This window comes from Girardinichthys multiradiatus, chromosome 4 (genome assembly GCF_021462225.1).
Source record: "Girardinichthys multiradiatus isolate DD_20200921_A chromosome 4, DD_fGirMul_XY1, whole genome shotgun sequence".
Classification (NCBI taxonomy): domain Eukaryota; kingdom Metazoa; phylum Chordata; class Actinopteri; order Cyprinodontiformes; family Goodeidae; genus Girardinichthys; species Girardinichthys multiradiatus.
Genome location: NC_061797.1, coordinates 24,556,799 through 24,576,528, shown reverse-complemented (window position 1 = coordinate 24,576,528; position 19,730 = coordinate 24,556,799). Strand labels below are relative to the sequence as shown.

At 37.4% G+C, this 19,730-nt stretch overlaps 2 protein-coding genes across 2 annotated transcripts in view; both read left to right on the top strand.

Moving 5' to 3' along the window:
* Positions 1-8,641, top strand: part of strc1 (stereocilin 1) — a 32,828-nt gene extending 24,187 nt beyond the window's left edge. Inside the window, exons 19-29 of the mRNA XM_047363429.1 lie at positions 924-1,059; positions 1,506-1,705; positions 3,674-3,764; positions 4,029-4,200; positions 5,797-5,972; positions 6,102-6,257; positions 6,478-6,620; positions 6,723-6,871; positions 7,544-7,641; positions 7,788-7,938; positions 8,100-8,641. Of these exons, the coding sequence (XP_047219385.1) occupies positions 924-1,059; positions 1,506-1,705; positions 3,674-3,764; positions 4,029-4,200; positions 5,797-5,972; positions 6,102-6,257; positions 6,478-6,620; positions 6,723-6,871; positions 7,544-7,641; positions 7,788-7,938; positions 8,100-8,185 (1,558 nt within the window). The 3' untranslated portion in view covers positions 8,186-8,641. The remainder of the gene's footprint in view (positions 1-923; positions 1,060-1,505; positions 1,706-3,673; positions 3,765-4,028; positions 4,201-5,796; positions 5,973-6,101; positions 6,258-6,477; positions 6,621-6,722; positions 6,872-7,543; positions 7,642-7,787; positions 7,939-8,099) is intronic.
* Positions 8,642-10,947: 2,306 nt separating this feature from the next.
* eif3jb (eukaryotic translation initiation factor 3, subunit Jb) lies at positions 10,948-18,648 on the top strand. Its single transcript, XM_047363968.1, has 8 exons — positions 10,948-11,100; positions 11,247-11,335; positions 16,190-16,247; positions 16,356-16,459; positions 16,547-16,643; positions 16,873-17,031; positions 17,139-17,212; positions 17,469-18,648. Exons 1-8 carry the CDS (start codon positions 11,088-11,090, stop codon positions 17,595-17,597), a joined length of 723 nt encoding a protein of 240 aa, XP_047219924.1. The 5' UTR covers positions 10,948-11,087; the 3' UTR covers positions 17,598-18,648.
* The last annotated feature ends 1,082 nt before the right edge of the window (positions 18,649-19,730 follow it).

Below are 19,730 nucleotides of genomic sequence, written 5' to 3'. Positions count from 1 at the left end.
ATAAAACCACGGCTGCCCAAATCACGGCAGAATTAAATGTGCACCTCAACTCTCCTGTTTCCACCAGAACTGTCCGTCAGGAGCTCCACAGGGTCAATATACACGGCCAGGCTGCTATAGCCAAACCTTTGGTCACTCATGCCAATGCCAAACGTCGGTTTCAATGGTGCAAGGAGTGCAAATCTTGGGCTGTGGACAATGTGAAACATGTATTGTTCTCTGATGAGTCCACCTTTACTGTTTTCCCCACATCCGGGAGAGTTATGGTGTGGAGAAGCCCCAAAGAAGCGTACCAGCCAGACTGTTGCATGCCCAGAGTGAAGCATGGTGGTGGATCAGTGATGGTTTGGGCTGCCATATCATGGCATTCCCTTGGCCCAATACTTGTGCTAGATGGGTGCGTCACTGCCAAGGACTACTGAACCATTCTTGAGGACCATGTGCATCCAATGGTTCAAACAATGTATCCTGAAGGCGGTGCCGTGTATCAGGATGACAATGCACCAATACACACAGCAAGACTGGTGAAAGATTGGTTTGATGAACATGAAAGTGAAGTTGAACATCTCCCATGGCCTGCACAGTCACCAGATCTAAATATTATTGAGCCACTTTGGGGTGTTTTGGAGGAGCGAGTCAGGAAACGTTTTCCTCCACCAGTATCACGTAGTGACCTGGCCACTATCCTGCAAGAAGAATGGCTTAAAATCCCTCTGACCACTGTGCAGGACTTGTATATGTCATTCCCAAGACGAATTGACGCTGTATTGCCCGCAAAAGGAGGCCCTACAGCATACTAATAAATTATTGTGGTCTAAAACCAGGTGTTTTAGTTTCATTGTCCAACCCCTGTATACATATATGTATATATGTATTCAGGCTGTATAACTAACAACATTGTGTATATATTTTGCTGCCTTCAGGATGAGCACCCTTAAGATATTTTCTGCAGAAATGATGGACACCCTGAGGAAGATGATTGTAGCCACGCCTCGATACTTTCTCATGTTATCTAGAAGAAAGCAGGAGCTTCTGGTGGACAAAATAGTTCAGAGGATGGTATGTAGATTAATTCACCCACTCCTGCCTAAATTACATTAGTATGGTAAAAATGCAAAAAAAAAAAAGTACAGATTTTGAGGAGTTAAAAAATGTCATACAGCATCATTCTCAGCACTGTATAAGTGAAGTCAAATTTTGCAAAACTTACTATATAAACTTTTTGAAGTTATATTTGTGCGCTTAAAATCTAAATGCTTCACTATATGACTTCTCCTCTTAGAGGTTTATCTGAGTTATAGATCTGAAAAAAACAAACTATTATGATTGTGCTTTGCTCATTTTTGTCTCTCTTAAGTTTTGGGTACAGTTGCATGATCTAAACTCCTGAATTTGGTCACGATAAAATCAGATTACACCTAGTTGAAATCAGAAAACCTTATAAGCCTTAAATGTTAATACATACTTTCTCTTTAAGCTGTAAGATTATTCGTTCTACTTCTCAGAAGGGGATGTACACTGTGCCGTTCACTGAAGAGGAGTTTCGTTCACTGGGCATCATGGCGCCATTTGTGGTGGATGAAGTTTTCATTCAGGTGGACAGAAGCTTCTTCACTCAAAACCTGGATTACCTCAAAACGCTCTGCTACAGCAGCGGCAAGACAGAACTTCTGGCTCGTATCCTGCAAGAACCTGCTGTTTTTGGGTAAAGTCATTTCAGACCGAAAAGAGACTCCGAAATTATCCAGTCCACATGAAACAATGTTTTGTATTTTTCATTAAACCACTAGTCTTTAAAGAAACTAGTATATATAAATGGAAATAGCAATGTTGAAAATTTTATACATATTCAATTTAGTTTGAGAGCTTTGACATCGCTCAAAATGTCTCAAACTTTCAGAGTAATTTCAGACAGTTCTTCCAAGCTGAGCAACTTCAGGTCAAATCCATCTTCTTCAGACAACTACTATAAACAGTAATTACATTTTTCATTTTTAATTGGTTTTCAAGTTAATTAACCAGATTCAGTGCAGATTTAAACAAAATCAATTGAGGAAAGCGTGAAAGTTTCCCAGTTTTGTTTTTGTAATGTCCTCAGCTTCTATTAATTAGAAAAAAGAAAATATGTGGGTCTTATTAGTCAAAATTAATTAACTAAAGATATTTGCAACTTATAGGAGGATCCATCCATATTTAAGACAAATTTATACATCAAATCTATTTCTACTAAATAAAATGTAAACATGCATTATAACATTTAAGGCTGATAAGTTATTGATCCAGTGATTCCTTTCCACTCCCCACCAACATAATGCTCACACACACATTGACAAACAGTTTATGGATTTTGTCTTCAGTACCTCACGAGATTCAGGCTCATGTTCAAGAAAATCACATTTTTATAGCTTTTTACTCCAGTTTGTCTAATGTATTGTTTGATTTGCTGCTGTTTGGGATGCTGCTTCTGCCTGTCAATCTCTTTAAGAATAAATATGCGGAGTTAGAATCCAGGCTTAAATGTTTTGGAAAACCAGTCCACTGTAGTAAATACAATGTAATTTTTTTAATTGATTTTTATTACATGGACACACAGATATGTGTAAAGGCAGCACATTGTGCAATTAAAGTTTAATTGGTACCTTTGATTGTCTTAGTTTATTGGATTTAATATGTGCAAAACACAGTGATGGTCTCTTTGGCATTAAAGCCCAGTTCTCTCTTTGTACTCTCTAGGGTCCCCTTTAGGGGAACTGTTTCCTGTTGGAACTATTGGTTTGTTTAAATCATAACAGAAAACTTTGTTTGCAGTAGCTTTTGACCAAACAAATTCATGCAATGCTTTTAAGCTTTATTTCTTTCTGTCTTTTAAGATTGCCTTGTGTATGAATGGTGCTATATAAGGTTACCTTGTCGTTCCTTGTTCTGCCCGGGTTGTTAATCTCAACTTTACACTACAGTTTTGGATAGCTGTGTGAGTGTGTGTGTCATGTTTAGTTTTGGCAGAACTCAAATGCTCAACAGAGCAATGAGGCAGAGTGATAAAAAAAACGTACAATGTTGGCACTGGAAAGAAACAGGACGTGAACAGGTGTGGCAGAAACAGGCAGGGAAGCAGAGCGACAGAAAGCATGATGTCAACAGAAGAATCCAGTGAAGAACAGAGACAACCAGATAGCATATATACTGAGGCAGGGAAGGAAAATGACAATGGAACCAGAAGAGCTAATCAGCAAAAATGTGGAGCAGCTGTGGAACAGGCAAAGCAGAGCAGCTGAATGAGGGAGATTAATTAGGCAGAGCAATGTGAAAACAGAAAAGAAAGAAAAACCAGTGGAAATATCTAACAGAAAATAACTCTAGATAAATAAGGACCACCAAAACACACAAGAATGAACAAGCAAAACACCTAATAAAATAGAAAATGGGGAAATACACTTATGAAAGCAAGACCTAAAGAGCAAAATAAACAGCTAAAAATGTTTAAAATACATACAGAAAAGAAAATCAAAACTGACAGTGTGGTTTTTGTAAGTTTTCCTTTGTGCGCATTTCATAATGTCTTTCTGAAACCTGGAAGACAAATTTTCCATTTTCTCCTGGGAAAATTTGTGTCTGATGTGTCTGAAGAATAGTAAACTTCTGGCTCCATGAAGTGTTCATGTTTTTCTTACAGGCCGGTGAAGAACTGGAACCAGGCAACGCTAAGCGTGGTGGGACGGTTTCTCTTCTTCCTGCCTATTAACATTTTGCAGGAGATTCCATTGGTGAGTTCTCTGCTGTAACCTTTCATTAAATCCTAATACCTTCCCAAAATAAACAAACAGTAGAGGCTGTTTCTGTAACTGATTTTACCCATTGTGGGTTTTTTTGTGATTGAAACATGATCTCAGTGGAGGTCAGACATGCAAAGGTGGTAAAGAAATCCCTCAGGTGTCAGTTCTCCATTATGTTTCGGGACCAGGTGGCAAAGTTCCCGTCTTCCCGTGAGCCGCCCACACACACGTATGTTTTTGCTTGTGTTCCCACAGCCGCTGATGACGATGGGGCGCATAGAGAAGCTGTTCATGAGCCATCGTCAGTGGGAAGATGAGGATGTGGGGATCCTCTGCTCAGACATGAACGAGAGGAAGGCACTTTTTGAAAAACAACAGTTTGTTCTGCAGTTTTTCCTGGGCTTCGTCAAAATAAATTCTTTGTCACGTGAGCATCACTTTGGTTCCTGTAATTAATTATTTAATTTAATCATTCTGTGGTATTTTTAAAGGTACAGTTGACATAAAAAGTATTAAAATGTCAAGTTTTTGTGATGTAAAAAGAGTGGGATCATGATAAATGATTTAAAAACATTTTCCACCTTAATGCAATGTATATCCTGTACAACTTAACTGCAAAACAAGCCATGTCAATTAGTGTCGAAATCAGAAAAATATAAAGTTGCAATAACATTGTTGCATTAGTATGGATATATTTAAACTAACTTAAATGCACCTTTTTCAATATTCAGTCTTTTTTAGTTAAAATTTAATGCAAATTGTAGTGAAACTGATTGCTTTACCTTTGCATTATTTAGCTAAAGCCATTTTTCGCAGAGCTTATTTAGGTTCAAAAGGATCTAATTGTTCAAAGGTGTCAGTAGAGGCTGACAGCAATGCACAAGGAGCTGCAGGAATTTCTGGTTAGTATTGATTGTGTTCTTCATGAAATGACAATCTCCTGTATTCTCTGTATGCAAGGACCAAGGAGTAGGGCTGCAAGACAGATGCGTTTGCTTCCAAAGAAAACATCCAGGGTAGGCAAAAAAAATCACCTACAATCTTGTTAGAAAATGTACTATGGATGGTAAAACCAAACTTGAATGTTTAGGCCACAATCCTAAAAGGTAAGTTTGGAACAAAATCAACACTGGGTATCACAAATGGATACTAACTCCACAGTGAAACATGGCGATGGCGGCATCATGCTGTGGGGTTATTTTTCTTCTGGTAGAACAGGATTTTTTGGTCAAGGTGGGTGAAAAAAAAAGGAAACTTATAATTGTCAGACAGTTATGGTGTCAGGTATCAGCTAGAAAGCTAAAGATGAACAGAAATTATTTTTTTCAGCATTACCGTGTTAAACAGCCAAGTCAGCAAAAACAAAATCCCGCACCAAACGACAAATAGTATAAGAAACGTAGGCAAATATCGCCAAGTCAAGACATCCTTGTAGACTATAATTAAGACTGAATTTCTAAAAGAAATCAAAGGGTGCTTTAAAAAAGCATTAGTTTAAAAGTAAGTACACTAATTGTTATTATCACGTTTCAAATTTTTTCATAATTATTATGTTAAATACCTGTGTGTTCAGTTATAGAGAATTATAGAAGATACAGAGGATATATGCCACATTAAAAGTGGAACAAATTTTTTTTTTTTCTTGCTATGGTTTCATTTCCACATCACAAAAACCTGGAATTTTAACAGAGGTGTACAACACTTTTCCTATTCACTGTGTGTGATATTGCATGATATGCGATATATTTATAAGGAGAACCTTTAGGTAAACATTAATAGAAACAGTTGGTTAATTTAGTGAAGTTTTTCAACTCATTGGCAACTTAACTTTCTCCAAAAGTTGATGACGTCTACAGACCTAAAGCACAACAGCAAGTAATTGAACTGCTATTATGTAATAAAGGTTTATTGTTAGGTTAATTTCGTATTGAGGTTATTAGAAACAGTGAGGCTCCAGCTTATGAGTGAAGCTAAATGTTGCACCTCTTCCTGATCACTTGTTTTTGTCTGCATTTTCTCTCAGTGACTCCGATAGTTCCTACCTGTGAAACCCTGCACACCACATCCCCCGCTGCCTGGACCTCCAGCAGTCTCAGCAGCATGTCTTTGACGGCCTTCTCCAACTGTCTGGAGCTGATGGGCCACGACTCGTTCCTTGCATCCTTCCAGCGTAGTGAGGTTCTCAAAAGAGTCAAAAAGGTTGGACTTAAAAGTGACGTACATGGGTACTTCACAGGCGAGGTAGCACATAGCACTAGTTGGGTTTTAACATTTGATGTCAATCCTGTCTTCTTCTGGGTCACCCTGCAATGACGTTTATGTGTGAAGATGTATGGCCCCGTCTCCTCCTTTTCCCAATCTGTCATTGCTCAGCTGGGTGAGATAGCAACAGAGCTGTCACCACAGGAGCTGAGTGCTCTTCGATTGGTGGAGCATAGCAGTATTGCTTCTATGGGAGCTGTCAGCACCTGGAACACCAGACAGGTGACCTATTATTATGGTAACCTTTGACAAAATGTCATCTTCTTCCTTGTCCACAGAATATTTTGTCCACAGAATTTAGAGCTGATAACTTTAAGGAAATAAAGCTAATCTTTTTTTAAATGTCCATAGAGTACAATATAATGCTTGTTCACACCAGTATACTCTACATCCTGTTCTATACACCAGGAAACCTAACATCATGTGTTGCCTATCTTTCCAGCTGACTGCACTGTTTACCACCGTGTTAAACTCCACCAAGCTGACCCCAAGTCGGCTCAACTCCAACATGTTCGTGGCCCTGGGCCACATTTTGTGCGGAGCTAAAACAACAGAGATCAATACGTTCAACAATGTGGAGTTTGGGTGAGCTCAGGGACCACAGTAAAGGAGCTTGTCTTCTCCCAGTTCAGCCTGGCGCTTGTATTTACTGTCTTCTTGTGTTGTGTCTCCCCCTGCTGGCTGCAGTAAGGCGGTCCTCTGGCTGGGGCAGCTCAGGCTGTCCTGCTCAGAGGAGCAGATGCTTGCTTTGGTTCAGCTGCTCACCCACAGTCTTGCTTTTGGACCCATGAGTTCATGGAACGCAGATGTGTTTATTGAGATTGGAGTTCTGGCAGGTACTGGGCCTTTGACTTCGGTATATAACTTTGACTGATACCTTTAATCTTCTGATAACTCAGCTCAAATGAACTTGTAATTTATTTGTAAAACTAATGGAAAAAAACAAAAAAACAAAAAGAGACATTGTTTCTCAGGGACCATGGACCAGATTAGGGTAAAACAATGATTAAAAACTGAAAAAAACAATTATATGAAAACACAATATATATATAACATACAAAATAAGTGCACTTAAAGTAATCTTAACAGCAGTTTAGCATTTTAACAGCTGATTTTTCAGCTTCTCTCACTATCCACTGCAAGGCTAATAAACCGAAGTCCCAACTTTTAGAAAAGTTAATTTTCCATTTTGCTAAACATCTATGTATAAGCATTTAATATATCTACTGTCACTGTTACTTAATTTAATCTAAAGCCCATTTGTTTCCCTGACAGCCTCTGAAAGTATGTGTTGCTTGTTCTAGTCTAACTTTATTTATAAAGCACAGGACCAGAGTCATTTACAGTTTAAACAAACTACAAACAAAAAAAAAAGTAACAATATTCAAAAAATAAGAGCAAAATAAAAACACATGGGCACACACTACACACAAGCCTTATATTAAAGCAACAGCATAAAATCAACTAAAAACCCAACATCTTGTGAATCTGCTTGAAACTGTTTGCAGCTGGTCTTCCTGACATTGCCATGTCAGCTCTGGTGAAAGACCAAATCGAAGGAATCACCCCCATGGCTATCTCCATTATACCACCTGAGAAGTTTGCTGTAAGTCAACCACGTTCAAACATTTCATGTTTATCACAAGCTTGCATAGAGTGGATTTTGCTATAGTTTTTGCATTAACTCCTCATTTTGTCTTCTGCTGCCTCCCTATTCCACTGCCTTCTTGTGTGTTTGGTTGTTTCTTCAAGGTGGCCTTTAGCCAGAGCCAGATCAGCATGTTCTCCTATGAGCAGGCTGTTGCAATGACTCCGCAGCAGGTCTCAGCTCTAAGAGATCTTCAGAGGACAGCTCTAGCCATGGTGCTGGCTCCCTGGGATGGCAGGCCAGTAATCACAAGAGGTAAAATCCAAAATCAAAGCCTATGAAATTGTAGTAGCTAGTGACAGTCATCTGATACCGACTACATTGGAAGGTGTTTAATTAGCAGATCCCAGGCTTTTGTCGACTAACAGAATATTACATTTTGTATTGCTCTACATTCATACTGGTTTAATTGGCAGATCCTACAGTCAGGTCACTGGGGCAGATCCACAACCCTCTGTGCCTCATACTGGGACTGCTGATGCTGCTGATCGTCCTGTTCTAACCCAACGCATGAACCCGCTCACCCTGCCGGATCAGAAGCTCGATCAGATAACAATAAAAACATAGGTCATTTATCTGTGCAGTACCCATACTTATCTGAAACCCTAAACAACTCTGGGCAGAAAAATATGACAGTTATCGAAATCAGAATCTGTTTTCAGCAGCAATCAGTTTGACATCCAGTAAAGGAGTAAAACTTATAGTTTAATGACAATTTGAATATATATTTATTTTTATAAGCCTAACTGAATCCATGCTCTCCTATTTCATTACTTTCTATATATCTGCTGTACTGTGAAATTTATTAAAAGAACTTATGCCTCTAACCTACAGAGTTACACATAATTTTGAAAGTAGATTGTATTAACAGCGTTAACCTTATTCTGTTATTGCAGTGCATTTTGTATTTTTGTGCACACCTTACAGTGTGACTATTAAAGAGTTAGTGTTAAATACATTTGTGATGGACTATGTGTATTTATTTATTGTTCTCTATATAATTTTGGTCTTTTTACATCCCAGTTCTATTGACCACCTTCTTACTGCTGTGTGTTTATTATGCCATGCCTATTTAACTTAGATGTTTGTTTACCAAGTTTTATTCCGGATATTCATTTATTTATTTTTTCCATAATCCTCCAAAGTATTAATTATCAAATTCGCATTTTGAACACTCCATTAATATTTTTCATGGCTCCCCACTGTTGTGGTCAGAAGTTTTATACTCATCATGTAAATCAATGTCATATTAATTTTTATTTTTGTTGATTTTGGCATTATTAGATATTTGAACCATTCTTTTCCAACTTTTAACGATTATACAACTAGCACCTTCAGTCGTTCTTTACAAATTACTAATTCTAATGCATGCATACATTCACTTAAATCTTTTTGTAAATGATGAAGGCACCAAATAATCTTATAGCAATTATCTCTTGTCATTAGTGTTCATAGTTGACTGCTACTGGTAGTTTATGTTTGACAGCATAAAAAGGATTTGTTTGACAACACTCATTGGATTGGCCAACACTAAGAACATTGGGACTGACTGAAGAACTCCATGAAGATCTGAGAAGGATAACTGTTGATTTTCACTACTTTTAAAAGCTTTTCTAAAGGTCTGTAGATTCTATTATTATCAGTTTATACAATTGTATGTAAGGTAATGTTATTCGATTTTGTCAGCCATTTGCAAAGAACTGGAAAATGATGCAAACTGTCATTATCTGATTTGATTTGATTTGATTTGGGGAGTCTTGAGCGTTTTGAGTACGGCTATATTTTATGGTTCTGGGTATATTAAGATATTTTTCTTTTCTTGTGTGTGAGTGAACCACTGCAAAGCAAATCTACCTACAGGTACAAATAAAGTCAACTTGAATCATTAGATGAAAGGATATTGGTTAAAATGTTCAGGAACAGACACAAGAACCATTAAGGCCAAACCCTTCCATGAACTGTAAACTGCTGGAAACACCAGTGTCACTGTCCACAGTAAAGGGAGTTTTGTATTATAATAGACAGGGAACCAAACAGGCTGTGGCTTAAAAACCGACATGTTCAAGTTCAAATGAAATTTACCACTGCCTACATGAACAAGCACAAAGAAAAACATTACGGTCAGACAAGAGACAATGACTGAACTGTTTGAGCCACAATGACATAAAGTATGTTTGTGATAGTGATAGGGATAGCTTACTTACGACTTCTGTACTAACTGTCCAGTCTGGCGGTGGATGCATCATGCTGGGAGGCAGGTTCACAATCAATGATACTGTTACATTGGACAACTAAAATTAAAAGCTATAGTTCAAATGTGAACTTGAGTGCGTCTTACAACAGGACGATGATCTGAAACAAACGTCAGAACTGCTTTTTGAACCGATAAAGCAAGTCTGCAGTGAATGGGGCCTTGACTGCGGCTTCTTTGAAAATGTAAGTACTTTACCTGAAAAATGAATCCACGTCAGAAATCCAACCAATTCAAATGAAGCCAACAATCCTTCCTAACTCAAATATTCAGCCTGATTTCTATCAAAAGCCTTTTAGAGATAACGAAAAGTGTGTGGCCAGGGTGCAATTTGCTAAGGTGCATTTAACCAAATGGTGTATGTGTACTGTAATTTGACACTGTGTAGATAAGAGAAAACAGACTAAATTCAATATAGGTTACCCAATTATTATTATTTTATTTATTATTTAAGAAAAATTAATGCTTTATAATCAGTTCACTCTGGAAAAAGAATAGTTCAAATAAACAATCTCAAGTCCAAAACTAACATCACATTTATTAGTCTCTGTGACTTTCTGACCAGAACTATTATGAAGGAAAAAGCTATATAAACAGTTATGAATGTAGCAAACTCTTTTTCTTCCAAATGTATTTCATATTCTCTTTTGTTCCATATAAGGCATAATAGCATAATGAGCTCATTTCACTCTTAATATAAATAAATCCTCAAAGCAGATGCAAACATCCAATTTCGTCCAAATTCATTTGCTTCCAATCAAACATTCTTTTATATAACAGATTTTCTTTTATAATAAAGAGCCATCAGAACTGGTTATATTAAATTAACCAAAGGGGGACATGTTGAAGCATTACTGAAAGAAACCAGTCTTTATTTATGTTTTATGTCGTTTTTGTTCTCATATCTAGAAGAAACCCAGACATTTTAAGTAAGTTATAACGCTTCCATAATTTTTATTTTTTATTTTTCAGTAATCTGACCAAGCGGGATGGATTTCATGTTATTCTACCAGCTCCCTGTTAGTTGTTGGAGGTGGTGGAGGGTAGCCCACTGGGGAAGTGGTGACGGGAGATAATCCGGGAGTGACGTCCAGAACGTGGGAGCCGTTTCTGCAGCGCTGGCTTTACTGCGAGCCTGTCAAACACAACCGACATGGCGGACTGGGGTGAGAAACTAACTTAGGAAGGAGAGCTATATGCACATCATCCGCTTGTAGCAGACTTTGTTTCAACAGCCTAACTGTCTGCTATTGTAGAAGTCAGTCGTTAGATGTGGATTGGCCTGACGAATATTATGTTGTTTGTTTTACAGACGCTGACAACTTCGAGCCGGAGGAGCCGATTAAAAAGGCGGCAGGGCTGGACAAATGGGAAGGCGAGGACGAAGATGAAGATGTTAGGGTAATATAACATAACTCGCACTTTACAGATAGTTTTGGGTGCCGCTGCATTTGTCAGGTTGGATTAGGGGGCCATTTGCTGTGGAATTCCGGGGCAATTTAACGATGAAAATATCTTTCTATCTGTTACGCCATGCTTCAGCGCGGCTTCTTTCTCCCTGTCAACCCTAACCTCGGGTTAGCTCTATGCTAGCTGACGGCTAACTCGTGTGGCTCTTAACAGACACCGGCTAGCTAGAGGCCATCGTTCGGGTTAAAATTTAGTTCATGCATTTCACGTTGACGTGTCAACCGACCGCCTTTTATCAAAAATGGCATTTTTTTTTGCGTGGGATTACCTTTTTAATGACGAAGTTCTCGGAAAAAAATTTCTATAGCCTAGCTAGCTGTCGGGCCAATTAGCTCCTAGCATGCTTACTTTTAAGTCCGCTTGCTTTTAAAAGTAAACTTTAATGTCTGACAGTCTGAGTTATACCGTGTTTTGGACATGTTTAACGAGAGGTAGCAAGGGTTTCTTGTTTTGACAACGATATCTACATTAAATATGTTTTGGAAAGTGTCCGGTTCAATTTAAATTCCTTCAGCTTGAGTCATGTTCAGCATGCGGCGTCGCTAGCTTGCTAGCCAAGTCTAGCCTCAGTAGAAATCATCCCCAGTGGGCTGATGACTCAACTGAAGCAAGAGCCTAGGCCAAAACTTTACAAAACTACAGGGAGCGTTTATATTTCATAACAATAAAAACCTCTAAGTTGCAGAGGCACAGGGCCGTAGAGTAATGTTGACTTGTTTTCTCTCCAGAAACTTCACACAGTTAACGATAGGAAAGAGCTGGCAGTCCGCTTTTAATTGTTGTCCGTCACATATGGCGTCAGGGTTTCTAGGCTGTCTTTTACTAGCTTGTAGTGTTTTCTAGGTCTAGAGAAGAGAAGGTGGTGTAATAATATAATGGCACACTTAAACAAAGTCAAAACCTGTCACTAAGCCTCATTTTAACTTATCAGCCACATTAGGCTATGTTCAAGATCAAGCATTTTTTCATCAGTATCATGTTATTTCGTTATGGACCAACAGCTGCATGCACACATAGGCTTCTCAGGTTATACAACCTGTTAGCCCTTTAACACCTAAGCCTCAAAACGTCCGTCTGGTCTTTTTTTGTGTGCCTATTTTAACAGCAAATGTCCCCCGAATTAATGGATTAACCAATTTTTCCAGAAGACATTGAACTTTCAATATGAGGCAGTTATTTCCAATTTGCTCTGTGGTAAAAGAGTGTATTAACAGTTATAAGTGAAGCAAAACACAATTTTATTTTAGGAAAAAATAAACACTGCAGATGTATATGAATGATGTATTTAAAATATTAAGTTTGAACACTAGTGAACATATGCAGAAACATAAAGGATTATTTGGGTTTCAATGTGCAAAAACAGGCCAAAATAAAAAAAAAAGAGGTACAGGTGTTCCTTTTTCTGCCGTTTTCTCCTATGTGGCTGTAGACACCGTCTCTTCACATTTCAAAGTCCTGGTGGTACTGACGGTTCCTGTCTGGCTGCAAACACAGGCCCAAATGACAGTCCTCACACTACCATGCAGCGCTCTGGTTGCACAGTTTGCATCATATCACAAAATAATGGCTGTCTGAGCTTTAGTGTGTACACTGCTGGTGAGGACAGGTACGTGTTTACTACCTTGGGTCATCTTAGGTTCATTTTAAACTCCAAGGAGGTGTGTAGCAACCCCCGGACAGGCTGACATATCATAGGCTTCTGCTGCATGCTAGCACATAGATCTTGTAGGATGGCATACAAGTTTGTCACAGTAATGACAACCAGATAATGGTAGACCATCATTTATTTTTCCAGTGAACATAATTCATTCAGTCAGCCTGGGAACAGAGATCTTTCGTTGTGAGCTATCACCAGTACTTTGCCAGTCGTGCATGGTGTCCTCACAGAGCAAATGGAGACCTCTTTGTTCCTCCTGACCAGCGAAACTGAAAGTTGTGGAAAAGACACGATATATTGTGGTACTATTGGAGTAACGATGAACGTGACGATTAAACACTAATACTTCTTTTCAGCCTTTTTTAGGCAGCTGTACAGCTGTGATTTTAACTGCATTTAATCATATTATTGAATTCCTTGTTATTTATTGATGCTTTTATGGAACAAACTGGAGAAAATAGTGAAAGAAACAATCCCAGCAATACAGACAGTTTTTTGGAGTTTTCAGAATTGGAAATGATCATTGTCACAATAATTAAAAATTCGTATCATGAGACCTTTTTTGCAATAAACCATAGGATACAATGCACACCTCTACCACATGTTGACTGTGTAGTGCAACTCGTCAGATTTCGTTTTCAGAAACTGTTGGCGTTTTTCAGATTGCACAAACTGTTGCACAGTTATGGAGTTAAATTTGTCTCAATATTATTCAATCAATCAAAAAACTAATCTCAATCAAAAAATATTAAGTTGCGATCAAAACTTTCAGTTTTTTCTCACAAAGAGAAAAGAGTAAATAAATAAATAAATAAAGTTATTTGCAAAACATAAACTTTTATTTGCGCATGTCAAAAATCTTTGGTTACGAGTCTCGCTTTTTTGGTTTTGACGCTCTCTGTTTTTGGTTGAACTCAACGAATTTTGAGTTCTGGAAACATGAACATCCTGGGCGGGGCCTAAAGACGAACACTGTAAGACGTTTCCTTATTGGTTAGCGCTGACTAAAGCAGCAGATGCTGATCCCCTCCATCTCTGAACTTCTGCTCGAACTGCAGGTCTTGCAGCGTCGCTTCAGTGAGGAGACATCAAATGTACAGAAGAAAACTGCGGTCAAGTGAGCCGACAGTCAGAAATACGCGGTCTTGCCAGCTGACACTAGCTTTCTCTTAAAGATTAGCGTCACGCATACAAGGTGCATTATATATACTACACTTGTGGTAGTTGTGTATTTCTCCAGAAACCTACAGTGAAATTATGAAATACTAATTCTGGTTATAATATAGATGACCCTCTAATATAATTGAAGAGATTGTGTTGTCACCTCTCATGGTTTTGGAGAAATAAATTCCTGAAAGTGGGACAAATGCATATAATGGTTGAGCATTTGAGGTATTTTGACAAGATATTTCTCCAAAACTGTACAGTAAAATATAAAATATTTATTCTTTTACATAAAACATGAATGTGAAAGTTGTAAAAATGTAATTAATATAAATGTTCTGAAGGTTACTTTTCTGTTTTCCTCTTATTTTCTCAACCGTTGCCAGGATCAGTGTCCTTTCTGCTCCATTACCGTAATGCACCTTGTATGCGGTAAGCTAATCTTTAAGAGAGAGCTAGTGTCGGCTGGCGTGACCGCAGTTTTCTTCTGTACATTTGATGTCTCCTCACTGAAGCGACGCTGCAAGCCCTGCAGTTCGAGCAGAAGTTCAGAGGTGGAGGGGATCAGAGTCTGCTGCTTTAGTCAGCGCTAACCAATAGGGAAACGTCTTACAGCGTTCGTCTTTAGGCCCCGCCCAGGATGTTCATGTTTCCAGAACTCAAAATTCGTTGAGTTCAACCAAAAACAGAGAGCGTCAAAACCAAAAAAGCGAGACTCGTAACCAAAGATTTTTGACATGCGCAAATAAAAGTTTATGTTTTGCAAATAACTTTATTTATTTATTTATTTACTCTTTTCTCTTTGTGAGAAAAAACTGAAAGTTTTGATCACAACTTAATATTTTTTGATTGAGATTAGTTTTTTTTGATTGAGATTAGTTTTTTGTTTGAATAATATTGAGACAAATTTAACTCCATACACAGTTACAGTAATTCAAGCTTGTCTAAATGTGTCACCGTTCGGTGTTAAAGGCTTAATGACAATGTTGGCAGTAAAGTTCATTCAATTCATAGGTCAGCATATCTTTAAACTAGGACTACCCTTACATCATCAGTCAATCTATAATTAATGTAATTTATTTCATTAGTCTATGCACCATTTTAAAGAGGTTTTACTGTATTTTTGCTACATAGAAGCTTTTGTATTGGTTGAATGACAGAAAATAAAAAGTAAACAAAGATTTCAACTCTAAGGTGTGAGTTCAATGTATGAAAGGCATGACAAAAAAGTGAAGCACTTATACTGTTTATTCATTTATGATTAAAACAGAAATTTAAGGATGAAGTTCAGACGTTTGAAATGTAAAGTGGTACAAAATAGTGATGTCATAATCAGACGCCTAATGTGATAAAATAAATAAAATCCAATCCTTTAATCCAAATTTAATTTAAGTCATTACATTCAAATGTAATCTATTATTTTCAAAACATTAACTTTTATTATATCTTCCATATTATGCATATATGTGTGCACTTTTCACAGTGAAAATTAAAATCTAAGCGGAGGAGACCGCTAACAGAATTAGTTTCAATCAGGGTTATGTCATTTGTCTCATTTTTCTACCGTTATTCTAATATTTAGCATTGATCCAACAAAGAAACGGCCCTTTTCTTGAAAACACATGAACAACTTGGTATGAGAGAACGTCCTTGTCCCGAAGGAGCTGTTCTGAAAACATTAAGTTGTTGAATTTACGGCAATGATTTTATCAAGAAAGTCATTAGAACCTTTTTCAAAACGAAGTTCATTGATGTGTCAGAATCTTTTTAACTGTATTTTTTTTTATGTGTTTTTCCATTTGAGTTAAAATACTTTTGTTCCTTCTGAAAATTAATTTTCTTGTCAAAGTTCAGTTTTTTTTTTTTTTTTGAAAAGATGCATTTTGTCATTAAAGTTGCAATCTTGAAGAAAACCCCCCACACAACTTTATGTATCATACGATTGCAACTTAATTTGTTCACAGGATAACTGGGATGATGAAGATGAAGAGGAGGAGAAAAAAGTAGAGATCAAGAAGACAGGTAAGGTTTTAAATATTGCCCGATTGTTACACATTATCTTTCACCTCTTTTAATAAAACCTTTCGTTTTCAAAACTAAATGTCAAAGTATTCAATGTTGTTTTTCCAGAGACAAAGGTTTCTGAAAAGAAAAAACTGACTGAAAAGATTAAAGAGAAGGAAAATCAGTTAAGGAAGAAACAAGAAGAACTGAAAAAGGAGATGGATGAGAAAGTAAGCACTAAATCACTTTAGCTGTTTTACAGTTGATTCCCAAAACACTTTATTGTCCTTTTTAAATAAAGATTTGTGTTATTCCAGCCAGAAGAACTTAGTCCAGAGGAACAACTAGCAGAGAAGCTAAGAGTCAAGAAACTACAGGAAGATGCAGACTTGGAGCTAGCAAAAGATGCTTTTGGTAAGAGATGATCTGATATTTGGGACTTTTTTTTTTTTTTACTGCTTTCTGATTCTTTGTAAGGGTGACTTGAGCTCAGGAAGTTAAAATCCTGTTGGATATTAGCATCTACTAGATAATGGATCATTCAATATGTACCTTTTGACAAGACCTACATGTCAGTGCAAAGCAGAACTACTGTAATAATGCTTTTAATCTTTGCATTCTAAAACCTTGTTGTTTTTTCTAGGTGTTAGTACCGTCACAGGGATTGATGCCATGTGTCCATCTTCCAAAGAAGAATTCACAGAATTTGAAAAATTGCTGAAAGAAAAGATAACTCAGTTTGAAAAATCAGTCCATTATTCGAGTTTCTTGGATTCATTGTTTCGGGAACTTTGTATTTCATGTAAGAAAACAACTTTGCCAGTATTTCCCAACAGTATCATTAAACGAATATCATTTCTTTTTCAAAATCTATTAATCTTGACTAACAGTTCTCTCTCTCTCTTGCAGTGGAAGTAGATGATTTGAAGAAAATCAGCAGTTCCCTTACAGTTCTGCTTAGTGAAAAACAGAAACAAGAAAAAGTAGGTTGCCATATTGTTTCTTTTGCACTTGAATAAAGCTTTATAGGCAGTAGGGGGCGCTGTAAATCTACTCCAGTATGGTAGTATGTTTGTATAGTAATGGAAATATATGGTATATTGTTTGCTTTCAACACAAAATCAAAAGTTTTATATTGTTTATGATGCTTTCATAGTTTGCTTAATATTAAAGCACTAATCAGATGGTTTTCTGTAAATGTTTCATATCATTTTACGAGGTTTGCCTTTTCTTTTTCAGCAAAACAAAGGAAAGAAAAAGAAGAAAGGCGTGGTACCCGGAGGTGGACTGAAAGCACAGATGAGAGACGACCTTGACTATGCAGAGTTTGACGGTGGTTATGCCCAGGACTACGAGGACTTCATGTGACATAGGCTTCATTACTACTTTCCTCCCTTCCTTCCTAGCCCTCAGAAGTATAGCTGTACCTTCCCATGCTGTCCAGTGCCATCCTGGGAAATCTGAACTATGTGCCGCCCCTTTCATTTTGCTTCAGTTACCAGAGGGACTATACCTGGGAGCATCCAGTCTTCAGCACTCTTAACGTACAGAACGGCCTTTTCAGTCTCATTCAGCCTCGACTCGCACACAATGATGTGGTGTCCGTGACCCAGCTTCATAGAAGAATACATCTGTAACTGCTGCTGTCTGAATTTTGCAGGGCTCTTTTATTTTTTAAATCAATGTTGCTCCTGTTAATGACAGATACAGTATGGCAGTTGTAAGTAAAGTGACATAGAAACAAGGTTCTATGCAAATTCCTCAACCAGAATGTCATGTATTATAGATCGCACTGAAGTGTGGTAGGTCTTTTACAGGATACATGTATATAGTTAATATCTCTTGGGTTGCCAAATGCAGAACAATTATTCAGTTCATTATACATCTTTGTCTCTGGAACAGTTGCTTTGTGGGTTATTTGAGAGAGGCTCAACATACGAGTAGTTGTAATTTTACAGAGTGCACATGACATTCAATGTAAGATAAAAGGGATAGAGTATAATAAATGTGACTTTAAAACCTCACAGCCATTCTCTTGATACACATCTGGGATATCCTTGAAAATATGGAGCAAATGATGCTTGAAAGATATTTTCTTTTGCATGACAGAAACATAACTAATTTGAGATTTACTAATGCAGAAAACCTACAGATCAGGCAAGTGGAGTTAACGTGCTGCAACTGGTCTCTTATTGTTGCTTCTGCAGGCTTGTATCAAGTGTGATGAGGAGCAGAGGCTAATGGACTTCACCCCCATGTCTTCATATGGGCTTCAGTTAGTGGAAAGGGGCGTCTTTCTCCTTTTTCTTTTCTAGCTAAAGACCAGTTCCAATCTTACAGACAATTCGATACATGCAATTTTGAAGAAATTATATCTGTTTTTTAAACATCTAATTTAATAAATGACTGGTCAACAGAGCAAATTGTGTGTTCGTCCTTCTTAAAGCAAATGAAAGGAACCTGAAAACAAAAATATCCATTATTCACAGATTAGAAAAATCTGACGTCAACAATAATGTTATTTGCACTTAACGTTACTACCGTGCTGTTAGGTATGAAAGTGTAGATTAAAGAACTTGTCAGCAGGACTGTCCAGGTTACCAAAGCATTCATTCAATAAGCTAAAAAAATAAGACTAGCCAAGCTGGATACACCAGGGATTAGTAAACTCATACCCAGGGTACCTTTGGTCCGACTGAGGTTGTTAAACGCGCTCAACAGTGTTACAAAGCCAATCAAGGATCTCAAGCGTGGCTGCAAAACAAGTTAGATTTTCATCATGTGTTGCCAAAGGCTGTCAAATATGTACAACAATAACAATAAAACCCACTCTGTAAATCCTGGATATAAAAAAGGGTGCATTTTATGAGATTAAATATTTTAGTGATTCTTTGAGAGCTGTAAATCAACATGATACAAGGCACAAAAATAAAGTTTCAGTTCAGTAAGTGGGCTGTTTGAAACTGACTTTTTTCCTCAAGAATTTAAAATGGTGCTGAAGAGTAGATTTACTGATCAGGTTTTATTAATCTGTATTACAGACGCAATGTGAGGCAATCTGGCAAGGACACATTCTCAGGATGAGTAAACAATATCTTTAATAGTTAATTGGTTTACGAAAGATTAGTTATTTTATATTCTTTAGGCATCGTAATTGATTTAGTAGATTTTTTTTAATTACAACTTACTGCAGGGATGGGCCCCAGCATAGGGTAAACCAGCTTTCTGATGCTTAAACCAAGAACTGGTCCTGTGGTTACCTTTCTAAACCACTATTATGGATTTGTAGTAAAATCTTTGTAGATTTACTTAGATGATAGCAGTGGTTGATGAATGCAGGATATTTTACAGTATTCTGAAAAACATCTATGCAAAGGGAAACATTTGCATAGGGATGGACATATCAGTATTTATTAAGTTCACCATGATTTGCAAACCCAAATTGAAAAGGTATAGTGTAGAGTAATCAGCTGTTACTCAATTATAGCAGGTGGCTGAATG